This window comes from Strix uralensis, chromosome Z (genome assembly GCF_047716275.1).
Source record: "Strix uralensis isolate ZFMK-TIS-50842 chromosome Z, bStrUra1, whole genome shotgun sequence".
Classification (NCBI taxonomy): domain Eukaryota; kingdom Metazoa; phylum Chordata; class Aves; order Strigiformes; family Strigidae; genus Strix; species Strix uralensis.
In genome coordinates this window covers 14,800,029-14,819,926 of record NC_134012.1, presented here as the reverse complement: position 1 = coordinate 14,819,926, position 19,898 = coordinate 14,800,029, and the positions used below count along the sequence as shown (strand labels likewise).

Here is a 19,898-nt window from a genome sequence, read left to right as displayed (position 1 = left end):
TTGCATATATGTACTTTTAACTGATTTATCTTTTTTTGAACTATGATGTATAGAGCAATTATTTCACCTCAACAAGGAAACTGGAAATGTCAAGGGCTCTTCCAGCCTATAGTGTGACAATGAATAACTGAAGAAATAAGGGGTTTTGCTACTTCACTGAGGAAAGACATTTTGTGACCTTTTGCTGCTTTATGGCAATAATGAGTTTTCTACAAAACTCTGAGTCTTTCTGTTACTTTGTTACAATAAAAACATTTGAGTAATAGCTGTGACCTTAACCTTGGAAGAATGAATAGAATACTGATCTTGAAGAAACAGATGAGCCCTGAGACTGTATAACTTCCTACCTTCATGCTGCTGTAGCAAACTCACCCAGCGAAGCTCACCTATCTTAATTCACTTAGTTGAATGCTGTGAACATATAGACCCACTATTATCCCTTCTGTTTTCAGTTTTCTCATACTAATGTTTGATTCCAAAGGGAAGATTTATACTAGAGTATCAAACTCCATCTCTTACCTTTCAAAATGCATAATCTTCTTAATGTCAACAAAGTAAGCATATAAAAATACTCTCGTTCTTCTTTCAAAGCATTCACATTCATTTTACAACAGATTATATCTTTACAAAAAAACACACCACACAAACAATTGACTAAAATCCAGAATTAGTCGTGACAGCAAAAAATCCCTGTGAACATCAACAGGGCAAAGCATTTATCCAGATTATCACATTCTTATACAACTACGGAATAAAAAATTTAAAGTTATTCTAAATAAGAACAAACTTATTAATACAGCCTACAAGGTCAAACTACAAAATGAGAGATAGTAAAAGGAAATGCTCAACTTTTGATGGAAAAATAAGAAAAAAAAATTAAAAATCTTATTTTTTCCAGGAAACAGATTTGAACTGAATGGAATATTGGCTTATTGGATGAGGGAAAGGCTGTGGATGTTGTTTACCTTGACTTTAGTAAGGCCTTTGACACCATTTCTCACAGCATTCTCCTGGTGAAACATGGCTTGGATGGGCACACACTTAGCTGTGTGAAAAACTGGCTGGATGGCCAGGCCCAAAGAGTTGTGGTGAACGGAGTTAAATCCAGTTGGCAGCCGGTCACGAGTGGTGTCCCCCAGGGCTCGGTTTTGGGGCCACTCCTGTTTAACATCTTTATTGATGATCTAGACGAGGGGATCGAGTGCACCCTCAGTAAGTTTGCAGATGACACCAAGTTGGGTGGGAGTGTTGATCTGCTCGAGGGTAGGGAGGCTCTGCAGAGAGACCTGGACAGGCTGGAGTGATGGGCTAAGGCCAACTGGAGGAGTTTCGATAAGGCCAAATGATAAGGTTCTGCACTTGGGCCACAACAACCCCCAGCAGTGCTACAGGCTTGGGGAGGAGTGGCTGGAGAGCTGCCAGTCAGAGAGGAACCTGGGGGTGTTGATTGACAGCTGGCTGAACATGAGCCAGCAGTGTGCCCAGGTGGCCAAGAAGGCCAATGGCATCCTGGCTTGCATCAGAAATAGCGTGGCCAGCAGGGACAGGGAAGTGATCCTGCCCCTGTACTCAGCCCTGGTGAGGCTGCACCTCGATTCCTGTGTTCAGTTTTGGGCCCCTCACTACAAAAAGGACATTGAATGACTCAAGCGTGTCCAGAGAAGGGCAACGAAGCTGATGAAGGGTCTGAAGGACAGGTCTTATGAGGAGCGGCTGAGGGAACTGGGGTTGTTTAGTCTGGAGAAGAGGAGGCTGAGGGGAGACCTCATCGCCCTCTACAACTACCTGAAAGGAGGTTGCAGAGAGCTGGGGATGAGTCTCTTTAACCAAGTAATAAGCGATAGGACAAGACAGAATAGCCTCAAGTAGTGCCAGGGAAGGTTTAGACTGGATATTAGGAAGCATTTCTTTACAGAACGGGTCGTTAGGCGTTGGAATGGGCTGCCCAGGGAGGTGGTGGAGACAGGTCGACATAGTGCTGAGGGATATGGTGTAGTTGGGAACTGTCAATGTTAGGTTAATGGTTGGACTAGATGATCTTCAAGGTCTTTTCCAACCTAGACAATTCTGTGATTCTGTGAATAGTACTTATGAATTACTGAAGATATCAAAAGTCATGCTGAGATGGCCTTATACATGAAACACTGAAACCCCACTTGCATCGCTGTTGTTCAAGGTAAAGACATCTGAGCAGTGTATAACCTGAGTCTAACATCCTTTGCACAATTAAAATTTTACAGGTTTACAGCACAGAGATATCTCATATGAAAAATGTAATCTAACATTTATGTCAAGATCAGTATAAAAATATAAAATGTTAGTGTTATGTTCAAATAGGTATTGTATATGATGAAGCATAAAAAAAGAAGTAGTACTGAGGGATTTCGGAATTCCAGTCATGATACTGGCATTAGATGCTTTATCAAGTGACTTAACATTTCTAAATTCTAAAAGAGATTATCTACATCCCAAAGGAAACATGGGGATTAATATTTATGAGACTCACCAAACGTGCAATCCCCATACACTTAGTATTGAATACTGCAGGGATGGACAGTTCACACCGAGATGCAGGTGGGCTAAAAGCCAAGACAATGTATAACCACAGGCCAAACTTCCCGTCAGCAAGAGCTACACCCCAGAAACTTCATATAGGCAACAGCCAAAAAAACCCCACCACTTATCTCTGATGTGAATGGCAGCAGAGCTAGTTGGAACGCTGGCCTCCCATTAGGGAGTGAAGCTGAGCTCTGGCTAAAACTGCCAGACCAGCACGAAAAGCACTGCATGAAGCGGTTGAGGGCCATGCTCAGCTCCAGGGTCACGTTGGCAACTCTTGCCTTATAAACTTACAGGGGGTCATTGCAATTTATGATTTTCTTGTAATGAAAAGATGACAGAGTCCAGATGGTCAGCACGCATATGTATAATTTTGCAGAGAAATGGAAATTCAGAGAAGCAAATAACGTATCTGTCTTTTTTCCCATTCTTCACATTCTCCCATTCCAGCTGTTGCTATGTAAGCTCAGTCAGCTAACCATACTGGTCACCTTTCTGCACATCTTTGACACTGAGAGTGGATTCTGGGTCTTAGCCTGGCACAGACATGGAGTATATTTATCCCATTCGAAGTCCACACAGCACACTCATGCATACCTATATCTTCTGCTGCTACTGAGTATCTCCATTACCAGGGATTGTTTTTTCACTTTCTTTTTTTTAATAATTCTAAACCAGCTACATAATTCTAAACGAGCTACATCATCAGTAATAAAACTGAGGAAAAAATCACTTCTGGCGTGCAGTCTCAGAAATCATCTTTAACCTGGGCAAAATAAGTAATAAATGAAGCCTAAAGGAGCCTAGAGTGTATATTCCTTAAACAAGATGAATCATTTTTGTATATGTACCGATATAATATATAATGCTACAGCCATTATAATGCAATTTTAATGGCCATGAATGATACATCAGTTCCAGAACTGAAATGGTTTCTCTATTGTAATATATCATATGTTCATTCTGCATATAGCAGATCTAGTCCCTTATAAACAATCATTTATTTTGGCAATTAATAGTGCAATATATGAGCTAGTGCCTTTTTTCAAATGTCAAGGAGAGCAGTGTAAAGTTTGATTAATTTTGCTCAAGGCAAATAAAAGTTTCGAGAAAAATCCAAAATGTTTTTACAAGTTCTCTGTCTTGGATGTCTGCCTCTATGAACAGATATCTTCAAAATAAATTGACTACAATTAGCAGTCTACAATTTTATTATGCCTTTGAAGTTTTAGTTTATGGTGAAGTCTGGAATTTTAAATGAAGGTAAAAGTTTTTTCAGCCTAAAACAACCCCACCCAACAACATATTTATTTTGAATACATCTTTAATTTAAAGAAATTAAAATTCTTTTTGAAGAGAAAGTGATGCTACACATGTAGTCTATAAGATCATGTGAAAGTCACTAAATTAATTAATAAATTTAGCAAGTGGAATTAAAAAATAATACAGTGTGTACTGACAGATTCTGATTAACAACTCTGAATTAAAGGGTGTATTTCCTTTCACCATGTCATTTAGTCTTGATTCTCAAAATAAAATTGCCTTCTGTGGGATATAAAGTTTCAATACTGCTTCAAGATAGACCATGTAGCAATGACTGTGTGGTCGGAAATATGTTTGGTTTAGCAGTTAGGGGAATTTAGACTTAAATCCAGTTGGTTTTTAATTCAGCTGAATCACCAAAACTTGATGAAATGCCATAAGGCTGTCTAAAAGAAAACAGATCTTTCACAATGGAAGAGCTGACGTCACCCACACAGCTGCCAAACCATCAACAACTTGGCTTTTTTTTTTAAAGACAAAGTCACAAAAATGGGGCAAAACAATTTTGTTTCTTTTTCTTTCCAATGCATGTAAATCAGATTTTTGGTTTATGCAACTTTTAAGTTACTTTATGCATTTTATATGGACTTTCTTAACCTATACATTACAGAGAAAATGATACTCTGTTTCAACATAATTTTAGCTTTCTGTTTTTAGTTCTCCTATTTTACCACCAAACTCTTAAAACTAACAGAAAATGGAAGACAGCAGATCTTTCATACCAATATCCTGCTTTTTTTATGTAATTGCAAACTCTCTAATAAATTAGAAATCTACACTGAGACCCAGCAATTGAGACATATATTCATCACTTTTGAAAATAACCAACAGGGTGATGAAGAAACAACTAGAAAGACAAAAGTGATGGCTTTTAGCAAGGAGGGTGAGGAGCAACCACCTCTGAGGAGCCTGGGTCCAGCTCCATCTGCAGAGTTCACCAGACTGGTTTAGCACGAGGTCCAACCACTGCGGTTCTCCACTCCTTCCCCCTGGGGCTCTGGCTCCAGGAGCAGCCAGAGAGAACTTGAAGGGTTGGCTCTCCCTCTCTGCCTCCCCATTTCCAACCGCACAGCCCTCCTCGCCCCTGCCTCTCCTCACCCCTGCCTTGTGCTGCCTCTGGCATCCATCAGCCCCTTCAATGAGCAGATTCAACTTACCTGACAGAGTAAAACCAAGGCAGCAAGTTGGATCCGTCCATGGAAGTATCTAAGAAGCGCCAGCATGGACGCGAAGTAAGCATCAGGAGTAGGCAGCTGGGAATGGGGAGGGGAGGAAGTGAAGCACATCCCCAGCAGAAACCTACTGGATCACTTCATCACATATGAAACAGAAACCTCAGGGTTTAATTTCAGAGACAACAGAATCAGTCTCACCTGTCCCCCAAAATTCCTTCTAGTCCCATCCTTTGTGCCAAAATGAGCACTTGGTTATCCAACACACATCCAAAGAAATAAAAAAAAAAAAGGGTTATTAAATTCTGAACCAGTATCCTGACCTGGCTCACAGCCTGGCTCTGTCAGTGGTTTTGGTGACCTGCGAGAGAGGGGAGTGGTGGTGAGGCACTGCAGGAGGCAGGATTTCCTCTTTGGTAGCAGAAGCAACTCACACCAGCTTAAACTCCATGAAACTACTGCCTCTGGCTGAAGTTCCCTGGTGGCCTGAGCTGATCTTAGCTGCCGGGTCCTGTGGCCTGTCCCTCCATTGGCCACCAACCACAGACTCCCCCACTGCTCCCAGTCATACAGCTACAGGGCAAGTTGATTCAGCTGGCTGATGTGGTGGAAACCTTCCCTACTCTTTCCCCCTGCCACCCAGAATAGTCTGAAAGCTGATAAGGCAGAAGACTCATCTTGTCGCCATGTGATTTCCAGATGTAACCCAAGGGAAGGAGGAAGGATGGGAGAAAGGGAGAGGACAGGCTGGTAATCTTGGCAATAGCTCACCACCAGACTGGCTTTGCTACAAAGACCGCAACCCACTCCCTCCTCATCCCAGTTTTTGGAGATCCCACCCTGGTTTTTCACTCCACTGACTCCTCCATTACACCACCACAATTGTTGTAGGTCTGCACTGCAAGCCAGATCAAGTTCATTGAGAGAAAAGATTGTTTTTAACCCCAACCACTCCACTGGGCTGCCACAGGTCAGAGGGAGCCTGCAGGCAAAGTCTGCCGTTAGAGACAGGGACCCCGTTAATAGCACTGAAGATGACAAATGAGAAATTACAGTCTGAAACACTGCAATATGTTTCAGACCCTGGAAAGATTTATATTTGAATGAAGGAAGTCTGCCCTCTGAGAGAGGCTGATTACTTCAAAGAGTCAGTGAAATAAGACATGTCAACATGTTTTTTGTAAAATGAAACTGCAGACAAACTAGTTTACAGTGTCTTCCCTCTTATACTGTTTAGTACTAACAATAGGAGAGAAGTACAGTACTTTGACACAAGATTACTGCAGAGCTATAGTATTTACCACTGGACATGAGCTTCTGAAAAAGGGTAAGTAGATGATGATCGGTAGATTCATCAGATCTGCTGGAGTAACCCTGGCTGATGCTCAGAGCTTAGAAACCAGTGCTCACTCTGAGAACTTGAAAAGCTGTATGATGCTACCCTACAAGTGGTAAAGATGCAGGTCAAGGTCAGTTCTAACAGATCACAGCAGCAAAGATGTAGTTAGCTTAATCAAGACAGTACGTCCTACCTTTAACTTAACATTCTGTTGAATACTTGGCTGTAACAGTTGAATTGACACTAAATCAATTAATGCATTTTGCATAAGTTCTCCCCTAAGGAATGCTTATTTTGATGTAAAAAATCTGAACAGAACAAACCTCAGTTTTCCTACTTCAGTAAAAAAAAAAAATCAGTGAATTGCATGAGACATCCCACCGTTTATGCTACTTAAAATACATAGTACCAGTTCATTAAGACACAGATGAAGATAAATAAAAATATTATGTTGAAAGAACACATACATTATATGCAAAAGCATTCAAGAGTTCAGGAGCACTGAACCTGCACTGAATACAACAATAACTTAATGCCCTTTGTATGCACAACTACAACAGTACAGTGTCTTCCTTAATAATAATATGCTCAGAACTGCTACAACATCCTGGAAGTTTTTTTGATTATGTTTAACAGTACCTTAAAATTTAATTTCCTCTTTGCTCTTCCACAGTACTCTGCAACCCCAAAGATTTGGCTAATCTTCCAGTCATTATTTTACATTCTAATTCAATTTCTACAAAAAAGAAAGTATTGGTATAATACGAATATTTCGTCTGACACAAGATGATTTAGGTGATGTGCTTTTTTAAGTGGACTAGGACAAGGGCAAGATGGGCATAAAGAAGGCCAAAGACTACAGAGGAGGTGAGAAAGAACCCAGCAAAACTTACTTACATATATTTTAGCACTGTAGGCAAAAGAGTACTCTGATCTCAGAACGATTAGGACAAAGAAACAATTAACAGTCAAAGAAAAAGCAAGCGTCCAGAGTGACACACAATTTATCCCCTTGGTGACAGGAATATTGTATGGGCAGTTTATTTTAAGACATTTTTTTTTAAAACATGAAGAGAGTCATGATTGTTGAAAATTTGGAAGTACTTACATATTCCAAGCTTTGTGCCTCCCTAATCTATCCATACCAACATCATTTATATTAATTCTAAACTTATTACTCAGTCTGCAAAAATGAAAAACAGACACTAAGTAGAAATCAGCTGAGTTACATACATATACAGTTACTCCTAATAACTTATATTGCTAAATAGAAATTTTAATCCTTATATGACAAAGCATAATTTCACTAGCTGGGTCAAAAACAAAGTCATAAATAATACAATGATTCATTCTGCAAAGCACAAAACCATTCCAACTTCCAGTTAACTTATAAGAAATTGAGCACGTTATGACAATAGATGAAGTACAAAGAAAGCTGGATTTCTTGTCCCCAACAGTGGACTACAAATTAACATGTTCTGTTGCATTAGAAGTAGTACGTTAATTAAAAGAACAGTGATCTGAAAAAGCACAGTTTAATGTATATTTTGGCATGTAAAACAGTGATACCTCTTGTCAAACCTATAAGAAATACAATTACTTACTCTCAAATCCTTTAAGAATGGTATCATAAAATCAAAACTAGGAAAAATGTATGGCATACTAATTTAGAGGTCAACTCTACCTGTTCCTGACCAAAAGTGCTATTAAGGGAGAAAGCAAAACAAGTGGCACAAAGTAACTTGCCAGAATTATAGGCCTTTGCTGAGAAGAGACAGGGAAATCCTCTATGATGCATAAGGACATGTGGGTGAAGAGCAATGTTTTTGTTTTTAATGATTGCAGTTTTGAAAGGTACATAAAAGCACTGTAAATTTACAGGCATGCATACCCCTTCCACTGTTCACAATGCTTAAAAGTCACATCTCATCCAGTATAAAAGTTCCACTTACAACAGCTTCTGCCCACCTGCCCTGCTCCCTGCCCCCATCTCACACGATGCACACAAAAAGTAAAGACATGCTATATGTAGCAGTGAAGTATCATCAGCGTATGGCATCATGGAAGCAATCTGGGGAAGTATTTTCTGAGCTTAGGCTCCTGAAAACCTCCTCTGCTCATCCCCCTTCTATTTATATCAGGAGTTTGTCTACTCAAACGCTTCCGCTGAGCTCAGTCATGGCAGTTCCCACAAGGAAAAGATGGTCCCTGAAGTATGCCTGAGAATACCACATCAGGGCATAACGTCATACAGGAATGCTATGATTCACTGAGCATCCTTTAAATGGATGTTGGAGTAGCTACACCTTAATTCCATCAGCATGTCGGAACTACTTGCAGGCAGTGCTGTCCAGCCAGCACTAAATAGGCACAATGTTGCTCCTTCTGAGAAAAGCATCACAGAACGAGATGTGCATCGCAGAAGGCCACCTTACCCCTTTCTATCCAGTTACTACAGCACAACGTGAATCTGCGTGCAGGCCACAGATCACTGTTCCCACTGCATTAGTTTTCCTCTGCCTGGATTTATTTCTTTATTTAATGAAATACAGAAACACTTTAAAAACACTGGAAGGAACCTGTTCCAATATTCTGTATGAAAAAAATGTCTGCTTGAAAAGTTTGTAGTCCTTAGCAAACTAATAATATTGAATCATAAAACAGATGGTGCTTAAAGAGCTATAGAGTTGGCAAACTTAAGCTCCAATTCATGTGATTATGGCATTAAAGATCCAACCCACATGATTATGGAACAAAAGCAATCACAAGGCTTGGAACTTGTCTGCTTCTCACAAACTCAAGTTTTCTGTTTGCAAGGTCATATCATATAGATGTATTAAGATGTGTTAGGGTGAGCAGCTCATTGGGAGCTACCTGCCAATCTGGAGCACTGAAGACTGAGTTTCGTAGGGCTTTTTGGCAGTGTACTTCCCTGCGCACCTCAGGCACATGGATGCTCCTCAACATTTCCATGTCCCAAAGTACTTTATTCATTACTCAGCAGTGCTCCAGAGCTCTCTGAAACAGGAAGTGTGTGTTGGTCATGATTCAGTAAGTACTTAAAGCACCTGGGGGATGATGTTTCTGTATTTTAAAGCTATTTACTTAAAACAGAAGGCATGTGACTCTATTTTGTTTCACCTAGAAGGAAATCCTTCACTTAAGGAAAACAAGGAGTGTTCATAAGATAAACTATATGTTTAATAAGACATGAACAATCAGTAGCATACTCACATGGGAAGTCATCCACAAACATGGGGTCTATGTTATGCAGCAGTTCCACTCTGGGGGAAGGTCTTCCTTCACTAGGAGAGATTTCAAAATGAAATGTTAATTTCCTTTTAGAGCTCATTAGGATTCTGCACGTTTTATTTTAAGACTTTTTGTCATCCTAATACAGAATGAGCTCATAACCATAAACTAGCTGCTATCAACTTTAATTTGAATGCTCTTTTCCAGTCTAGTAGCAACAGCTTTTGTCCCTATCAGTCTTCCGTGCCTTCAGTGGTGTTCACTGCGATTATTCATAAGTTTACCAAAGCAGGGTTTTACAATAATCAACTTTAAAAATCAAATTTTGCAGTGTAAGCTGGCATGGCACTTGCTATGCTCTCTGCATACCTGAATGAATGCTGAAAGCATATTGGCTAGGTGCCTCAAAAGACACGAGAGGCATTGGCTACCACTCAAAGAACCCACCTTTGATTTGTAGTTGAGGTCACAAGATTTATTTAGATACTCTGAACATTTTTGTGAGAAAAAAAAAAATCACCCCTCTTTTTCTAGCCATTGGCTACATAGGGATGGTATGGAATGAGCCTCTAAACTTACCCATAAACTTTCTGAGTTAAGTAAATCTCAGTCCTAAAAAAATTAGTAAAAGAAATATACTTATGAAGGGCAACACGAGTAGGAAGACATAATTAGAAAAAACCTTGGCTACATCATGACACAATACTATTTTATTATTTCACAGCAAACCAAAACACATCTTTTCAGAAACTTCCAAATAACTTAAATTGTTTTCTTTTTTGTTAAGGTTCTTCATTTAAGACTCAAGAAGTCAACCATGGCCTCTAAACCACTTGACATTAAGAAAACAAAAAATCAGGTGATATAAAACTTAGCGGAAACCTCAGAAAGTACTGTTATTTTAATATGTAAAATATATAATTAAACAATATTTTCAGTAACAACTAATTAAAATGAATACCGTTCTATTCCATTTCTAAACCATTTCTGGACGCTATGCATTTTGAATACAAAATTAACAAGGAGAATTGGATGAAAGATTCAATATGTTCAGATAATACAGTCTTGCAATTAATACAGGTGAAGTACAAGAATTAACCTACAGTGTTAGTAATTCAGTGTATATAAAACTGCCACAAAAATGTTTTTCCCAGAATGTGTGTGAAAAGTTAACTCCCTGCTCCACCCCTAGTCTCAATAGCAGTCATACTCTTAACTAAGGAATGCCTGGCCTTATTTAACCAAATTTTATCTTGGATTTAATAGACTCATACTGTCTCTAGGTACTCCATACAGCTATGGTCAAGTGTGCCTTTCACCATCTGTTCATAGGTAACAGTAACATGAACCAGTTAGTACAAGTTCAACTAGGATGCGAATGACTCTGCAGTAACTGCTTGGAGAGATATTCTTATTTTGCAGTTTCTGAGCTGCATCTACATTTTTCAGTATCCTTTCACAAGAAACCAAACACCAGACTTATGCAAAGTAATCTAGTATCTTCCATCAGGGCCAAATACAGAAGAAAGAAGTTAACTTACTCTTATGCATTTCCCCTGTTTATATATCCAGTATTCGTACAGTACCACAGTAGGTAGAAAGTCAGAACCAAGGATATTCATGCTGTTTGAGCAGACTAGTATTACTATCGTATCATTAAAGGTAATTTCCTTTATGGCTTTTAATCTGGAGGGTGGATACTGTACACTGAACATGGCTATGAACATTGTTGCACAGCTGGTAGAACACAAAATACGAAGACTTCACCTGCATTAATTTAAGCTTTTCATGCTGTGGTTGTCATTTTTATTGAATCCATTTTTTTCTTGGGATAGAATATTGGTATTAATAACTTGGAAATGTGATTTATATATAATTGTGAGATACACCTCCTGAAGTTTACAGCATTATTGCATTAAGCTCAGTAGCACTACTAACTGGTAGTGAACTGCTTGTTCAGTTTGGGTGTTACTCCAGTAATGCTGTTGCAGGTTGCTGTTGAGGTCTTTAACCAGCATGTATTATTCACAAAACAATAGCCAGAGAAAAGAAGATGGCATTGTACATTGAAGAAAGCAGCTGCCTGACAGAAAAGGACATCAGGAAGACAGACACAACATCCTGGGGACAAGAAGTAGAGAATTTACACTTGTAGCAGAGTTCTCTTGCCCTGTGCCTAAACTCTGTCCTCCTTCCCATTTATGGAGCTCCATGCTGACCTTAGTCCCCTCAAAAGACACAGTCTTTGCATATTTTGCATCAGGAATATGGTCTAACCAACAGAGCTAGAATAAGAAAGCAGTAATATTCTCTAGAGGATCCTGCCTTTGTAATTTAGTAGCTTCCAGTGTAACCATATCTTACAATGCTCTAATTTTAGAATATTTATTTTTAGACTCAAATAATACATTGGTCCTCTCCCTAAAAACAAGGAACTTTTTCTTTTGTCTGGATATTATTCTACATGTCTGACTGACTATTTAATTGAGCAGTTAAAAGGTATTGTTCTCCAAAAAAAGTCCTCTGTGTAAGAACATCCTGATGAAAGTGTCCAGACTAACTTTAGAGTTGGTATGAGAATCAGCTAGTTTATGCTGAGAACATTGCTCTATCTTCTGCTTTGCAAAGTTTTTAAAACATACAGAAAGATCTACTACTCTTTAGTGAATGTAAACAAACATCTACATGCGATCTTTTACTTTTGTTGTTGTTGCTAAATAGGCAGAGGTGTCCTTGGGAAGGAATCCAAGGTTTTTCAGGGTAAATATGTTTACCTTGCACAAAAACATCCTCAGTGTCACTCAGCAAAATCTGACCCTTTATAACCTTGCCATATATTGTATTTCTTTGGGTCATATCTGTACATGCTTTCCAAAAATAATTATATTTCAGATATGCTGGAAATAAACATTACTCTCAGCTTTAGATTGCTCTTTCTTCAGCTTTAATTTATACCACAACAATGGAATTTTTTTTTCAAATGGGAGTTTAATTCCTTAAGTGAATGTAACCATTTGGTACACAAGAATTCAAGTTGATCTTGCCTCATTTACTTCATCCAATCAATTCTGATATTTTCAACATGACAAAAATATAAAAATGGAAGTTACCCTGCCAAATGAGTAAAACTTGAAAGCCTATGCTTGCTAACAAGCTCTGAAGAAATATCAGTTATTTCATATTAAAGTTATTTTGACTGCAGGGCATCGTTTTGTGACCCTCCGCACAGACCAAGGGCACTCATCCCGCCTGACCCTGAAGACATGCTGGCAGGCACTCCTTTGAGAGCAAAGGCTGCAGCTCTCACTGGGGCGTCTGCACCATCCACCCCAGCAGTGGCCAATGCCTCCACTCAGACGGAGCTGCTGAAGGGAGAGGCTGCAGCACAGACCTCGGACTGCAAGAAGGGCCTAGACCTTTCTCCTGGGGTAGGGATAGGCAGCAGGCTGCCTGCTGAAGGTGTGCTGAGCTGGAGGAGCTCCTGTAGCAGGCGGCTGAGCTGCAGGAGGCAGTAAGAAGGCTCTGTAGCGTCAGGGAGGCTGACAAGGAGTTAGATAGCTGGTTCCAAGTGCAAAACATCCAAAAACTCCCCCACCAGCACACACAGAAAGGAGGGGAACCAATAATGCAGAAGAATGGAAGCTTGCAACGGCAAGGACCTGCAGGAGCAAGAGACCTCCCTGGAAGCCTGAGGTTGCAGAACCAATTCACTGCTCTGCAGACTGAAGAGGAAAGACCCATCACATCAGGAGAGATGCTAGAGCTGAGTAAGGCAGCCTGGTCTACTCCCCGTATAACAACCAGTGCAACTAAGAAAAAGCAATGGGTGATAGTAGTAGGCAACTCTCTTCCAAGAGGTATGGAGGGACCTATATGCTGATCTGATGCACTGTCCAGAGAGGTGTTCTGCTTAATGGGGGCTTGAATCGTGACATCACCAAGAGACTACCACGCCTTGTACAGTCCACTGACTATAATCTGCTGCTGTTGTTTAATTTGGACACCAATGATACAGTCAGGAGCAGTCTGAGGAGTATCAAGAAGGATTTCAGAGCCCTGGGATCAGTCAGGGACTCTGGAGTGCAGACAGTTTTTTCATCAATCTTCCTGGTCAAAGGGAAGGGGTTTGAAAGGGCCAGTTGAATCTGTCAAATCAACAAATGGTTACAGGACTAGTGCCACAGCCAGGGGTTCAGCTACTTAGACCATGGGATTCACTTTGAGAAACCTGGTCTACTGGGGGCTGATGGGGCCCATCTGTCAGAGAAGGGGAGAAGCCTCTTTGGTCATAGGCTTGCCAAGCTGGTGAAGAGGGCTTTAAACTAAAGTTGCCAGCAAAGGGAAACCTTGATCCAATCCACTCCTACCAGTTCGATGCTAGTGCGAGCAATAGATGCCCAGAGCCTGGAGAGGGATCATAGGTTAGTGGGAGAACACCTGAAGAGCAGCACAAAGGAATTCCAGCCAGTAAGTCAGCTTTATGCTAAGTTTAAATGCCTGTATGCAAATGCACATACAGTTAGAGCTAGAGTGCGCACGCCTGCAGGACTATGACCTTATTGGCATCACAGGGACATGGTGAGATGGCTCCTATGACTGCAGTGTTGGAATGGAAGGATCCAGGCTTTTTAAGAAGGACAGACAGGGGAGATGAGGAGAGGGGTCTCCCTCTATGTCAGTGACCAGTAGGAGTGCATGGAGCTCTGCCTGGAGATGGATGAGAAGCTGACTGAGAGCTTATGAGTCAGGATCAAAGGTGGGGCAGGGACAGGAGATATTACAGTGCGGGTGTGCTACAGGTCACCTGACCAGGAAGACCAAGCAGATGAGGCCCTCTATAGACAGATATGAGCAGGCTCATGTTCACAAACCCTGGTCCTCATGGGGACTTCAACCACACTGGTATCTGTTGGAGGGACAACACAGCAGGGCATAAGCAATCCAGGAGGTTCCTGGAATGTGTTGATAATGATTTCCTTCTCCAAGTGATAGAGGAACCAATGAGGAAATGTGTTATGCTGGACCTTGTTCTCACCAACAAGGGAGGGCTCATGGGGAGTGTGAAGGTCAAGGGCAGCCTTGGCTGCAGTGACCATGAAATGGTGGATGTCAAGACCCTTAGGGCAGCGAGGACGGTGCACAGCAAGCTCGCTACTCTGGACTTCAGGAGAGCAGGCTTTGGCCCCTTTAGGGATCTGCTTGACAGAGTACCATGGGTAAAGCCCCATAGGGAGGAGGGGCCCAAAAACACTGGGTAATATTCAAGGTTCACCTCCTCCAAGCTCAGGAGTGATGCATCCCAACAAGGAGGAAGTCAGGCAAAAATGCCAAGAGGCCCATATGGATGAACAAGGAGCTACTGGACAAACTCAAACACAAAAATGAAGCTTACAGAGGGTGGAAGCAAGGACAGGGACAAATACAGAGAAACTATGTGAGCTGCCAGGGATCAGGTTAGGAAGACCAAAGCCCTGACAGAATTAAATCTGCCCAGGAATGTCAAGGGCAACAAGAAAACTTCTATAGGTATGATGGTGATAAAAGGAAAACTAAGGAAAATGTGAGCCCTCTGTAGAAGGAAACAGGAGACCTTGTTACTCTGGATATGGAGAAGGCTGAGGTACTCAAGGACTTTTTTTCCTCAGTCTTCACTGGCATGGGTTTCAGCCACACTGTCCAAGATGCAGAAGGCAAAGGTGGGGAGTGGAAGAATGAAGAATCGCCCACTGCAGGAGAGGATCAGATTTGAGGCCATCTAAGGAACCTGAAGGTGCACAAGTCCGTGGGACCTGATGAGATGCATCTGTGGGTCCTGAGGGAAATGGTAGATGAAGTGGCTAAGCCATTATCCATCATATTTGAGGAGTTGTGGCAGTTCGGTGAAGTTCCCAGTGATTGGAAATGGGGAAGCATAAGCTCCATTTTTAAAAAGGGAAAAAAGGAAGACCTGGGGAACTACAGGCTGATCAGTCTCACCTTTGTGTTCTACAAGATCATGGAGCAGATCCTCCTGGAAAATATGCTAAGGCACATGGAAAATAAGGAAGTGATTGATGACAGCCAACATGGCTTCATTAAGGGCAAATCATGCCTGACAAATTTGGTGGCCTTCTATGACAGGGTTACAGCACTGGTGGATAAGGGAAGAGTAACTGACATCATCTGCCTGGACTTGTGCAAAGCATTTGACACTGTCCCGCATGACATTCTTGTCTCTAAATTAGGAGACATGGATTTGATGGATGGACCACTTGGTGGATAAGGAATTGGCTGGATGGTTGCACTCAAAGAGTTGCGGTCAGTGGCTTGATGTCCAAGTGGACAGCAGTGACAAGTGGTGTTCCTCAGGGGTCAGTGTTGGGACAGGTGCTGTTTAACATCTTTGTTGGCAACATGGACAGTGGGATCAAGTGCACCCTCAGTAAGTTTGCTGACAACACCAAGTCAAGTGGTGTGGTCAACACGCTGGAGGGAAGGGATGGCATCCAGAGGGGCCTGGACAGGCTTGAGAGGTGGGCCTGTGCAAACCTCATGAAGTTCAACAAGGCCAAGTGCAAGGTTCTGCACGTGCATTGAGGCAATCCCAAGCACAGGCTGGTCGATGAGTGGATTGAGAGCAGCTCTGCGGAGAAGGACTTGGGGGTACTGGTGGATGAACAACTGAATATGAGTCAGCAATGTGCACTCACAGCCCAGAAAGCCAACCGTACCCTGGGCTGCATCAAGAGAAGTGTGACTAGCAGGTCAAGGGAGGTGATTTTGCCCCTCTAGTCTGCTCTTTTGAGACCCCACCTGCAGTGCTGTTTTCCGCTCTGGGGCCCCAAACATAAGAAGGACATAGACCTGTTGGGGCGGGTCCAGAGGAGGGCCACAAAGATGATCAGGGGGTTGAAGCACCTCTCCTATGAGGACAGGCTGAGAGAGTTGGGGTTGTTCAGCCTGGAAAAGGCTCCGGGGAGACCTTATAGTGACCTTTGAGTACTGAAAGGGGGCCTACAGGAAAGCCAGAGAGGAACTTTTTACAAGGGCATGTAGTGATAGGAAAAGACTTAATGGCTTTCAACTGAAAGAGGGTAGATTTACATTAGATGTAAGGAATTTAGATTAGATGTAAGCAAGAAGTTCTTCACTGTGAGGGTGGTGAGGCACTGGAATAGGTTTCTCATAGAAGCCAAGTTGGATCCCAGGAAGCTGTCCCTGCCCATGGCAGGGGGGATGGAATTAGATGAACTTTAAGGTCCCTTCCAACTGAAACCATTCTATGATTTTATCCTGAATATCTCAGTGCCTATCATACTGCTTCATGTGCTCTACCATTTGGTTTTCCATTTTTCTGTTAATCCACAGTAAAATCCTCTTTCTGAGCACAGACATACTAGATATTCAGTACTGAAAACCAAAATATATCAAAACGATGTATCAACCAGGGCAAATTTCTACATAAGGAAAATTATTTTGCCTAGTGTCTCAATTTCAATAGAGTACCAAGCATCTGGAGAACAGATGTTTCTTAGAAACACAAGTGTTTTTTTGAAATACTTGCTTGGAAAAATGAAGTACAGTTTAGATTCCTTGACTAGTTGCATTTTAGTATTTTTGTAAAATATATCGGTGATAATATCACTATATTTTCAGAAATAATTTCTAATATGTATATGGTTTTAGAGGTCCCAGATATATTGTAGTGTTACCCATGGTAATCTAAGGTATTAGAAAAGTGCCATCTACTATGATTTATGTAGAAGGTTTATACCTGAGATTGGAATGGTCTGATGGATATCCAAAAATGGGTTGGTACAGTGATACTATCCTAAGTTATTTTAAAAAAGAAGTTAGAGACATTAAAGGGAAAGTTAAATTTCATTCCAAAGATACTTGGAGGAAAATAAAGTTTAGGAACTACAGGTTACTGTAGAAAACTTTAGCAGAAAGGCCAAGATTGGTATGAACAGAGAACGTCTGGGAAGATCTGTGTGTGGAGACAACAGCATGAACATGCAGCAGCAAAAAGGCTCTCATAACAGCCTGTGTTAATGACATCCAGATTAGCAGGTCATCAAGGCCCCAAAACATCTAGGCCAGTTTCACAGGACAGGGACATCTGGAGACAAAACAGTGATGGCATCTGGTGACTCATAGAGGTGGGACAGGACAGAGAAGCAGCACCAAAAGTGTACATAAAGGCATAACCAGAACCTGTGCATGGTTATCAACCTAAGAAGAACACAGAAGATGCTAGAAGGACTTCACAGCTGGCATCCCTGGACATCTGCAGGTTCCTAACATATGGTTAGGATTAGATCCTGGGTCTAACATCTGGTCACAACCACCATGGTGCCTGGCTGCCAGACAGAAGCTTTGAAAAGCCCTTCCCTGGTGCCTAGCTGCTGGGCAGACTTCTTAGGCACACACCTGCTGGTGAGTGAGAGTGTCAGACCAAGAGTGCAAGTAAAACCTGCATTATTTCAGTTTCTATTTTAAGCATAACCACCTTCCTCTTCTTTTAGGTGTCTCATTGATACAGTGTTGCAGTGTTCCTACACTAATAGGTCAGCAGATCAATTTGGAAACAGAAGACAAGCTTTTGACTTCAAAGTCCCTGACAAAGAGCTCTAGTAGCATGCAAATTTTTACCTAAAAAAAGAAGTTCAAACAGTGAGAACAAGAACATTGCATTTTCTCAGTTTCATGCATTATATGAAAGAAACTTAAAAGCATAGCTAGCTAAAAAGAATGCAAAAGAAGGTATTTTTGTCCACAAGAAACATGTGCTCCCGAACTTTATCTTTTCATGCCATTTGCTCCTAACCATTAACTTTTTTCTGGTTCTTCAAGTCAAAATTAAATAGAGAAGGCATGACATGAACAGTTGGATGCATGTGTGGTCTTCAGCACTTCTATTTACTACAAGAACTTAATGAGTGTCATGTTAATGCAATTCCTAATCTGGACTACCAATCATTTTAAAATCATGACAGAAAGTTCATTTTGGTTTAGGATTTCAGAATTTATGATTTCAAAATTTACATCTAATTTCTAATATATAGCATATATCTATATAGCAAAGCTATATTAAAAAAATATATATCTATATATTGTTATTTTCAGAATTATTTATATTACATAAATAACATATTAAGAACACATCCTTTGAATACTGATCATTTATGGACAGATATCAAATACGGGAATGGATCCAATATTTTTGTGACTTCTGAGAGTATCTGCATTGTCCCATATATTCTTTTGAATATCTAAATCAAGGTTGTAAATTCATAACTTTTTTCCTTTGGATTACACACAGAAGAAACTGTAGGCTCAGGATAAAAGTCCACAAAAAGAATCAAAAGAAGCATATGCAGCTATTGGTATTAGACTGTATTGAAAAAATACAGGTGTAACATGATGATTGGCTATTAATTTCCTTTTTTCAAATGAGGTAGAATCTTAGCAAATTATAATTTCACTCATTGTGAGCCATCTGTTCCAAGAAAAGCAACATATTTGAACCTTCCATCAGATGTCACCAAAAGAGCACTGTGCCTTTATTGTTTGCTATCCAATATTCAAGTGACCTTTTGAGTTATGATCGTGAAATTTAATACACTCATTTATCCTGATTACATGGGTAAATCATGTGAAATTTGACATTTTGGCTGCAAGGTCAGCCAAAGAGCAGCCTAACAATTCACAAAATCTGACGTTTTTCCTCTCTAGACAGAGGCCCTCCAGTTGGCACAACTGAAAACATTGGAGGTCACCTATTCCTTAACAATGCCAGTAAACGCTGCATTCAGTTCCTCCACAAAGAGTTAAGATACCAGTGCCAGGAGCGTGCAGGGGATGCACAGGTGTACCTATCTTTCCTCACATATAATCCTTCTGCTAAAGTAACCTGATCTGAGAAGATCAGCCCATGACAAAGAGTATCTGGTTGAAACTGAACCTGAAGAAGGCGGGAATTCTGCTGGTAGCAGGAAGAAATGTCTATGGTTTGGGAGTACTCCAGGATCTTGCTGATGCTAAGTTTTCCCACAGTAACACTGGCATGTAAAACATTTTACTTCCTCTGGCTGGACAGGAGTCTCCATTCCTTCCTGGCAGTTAATGGTCCCTGGCCTCAATTATACACATTGTTATCTTCTTCCACTTGGAAGAGAGCCATACAGTACACCTGGGCACAACTGCAAACTCCAGCTAGTACAGAAAATTACCCCACAGCTCCTCAGAAACAGAGGCAGCGTTAAGAAAGA

At 41.0% G+C, this 19,898-nt stretch overlaps 1 protein-coding gene across 1 annotated transcript in view; it reads right to left on the bottom strand.

The window, feature by feature from the left end:
- Positions 1 to 19,898, bottom strand: part of ARSB (arylsulfatase B) — a 69,584-nt gene that overhangs the window by 15,530 nt on the left and 34,156 nt on the right. The window contains exon 6 of the mRNA XM_074855569.1: positions 9,628 to 9,698. Within this exon, the coding sequence (XP_074711670.1) occupies positions 9,628 to 9,698 (71 nt within the window). The remainder of the gene's footprint in view (positions 1 to 9,627; positions 9,699 to 19,898) is intronic.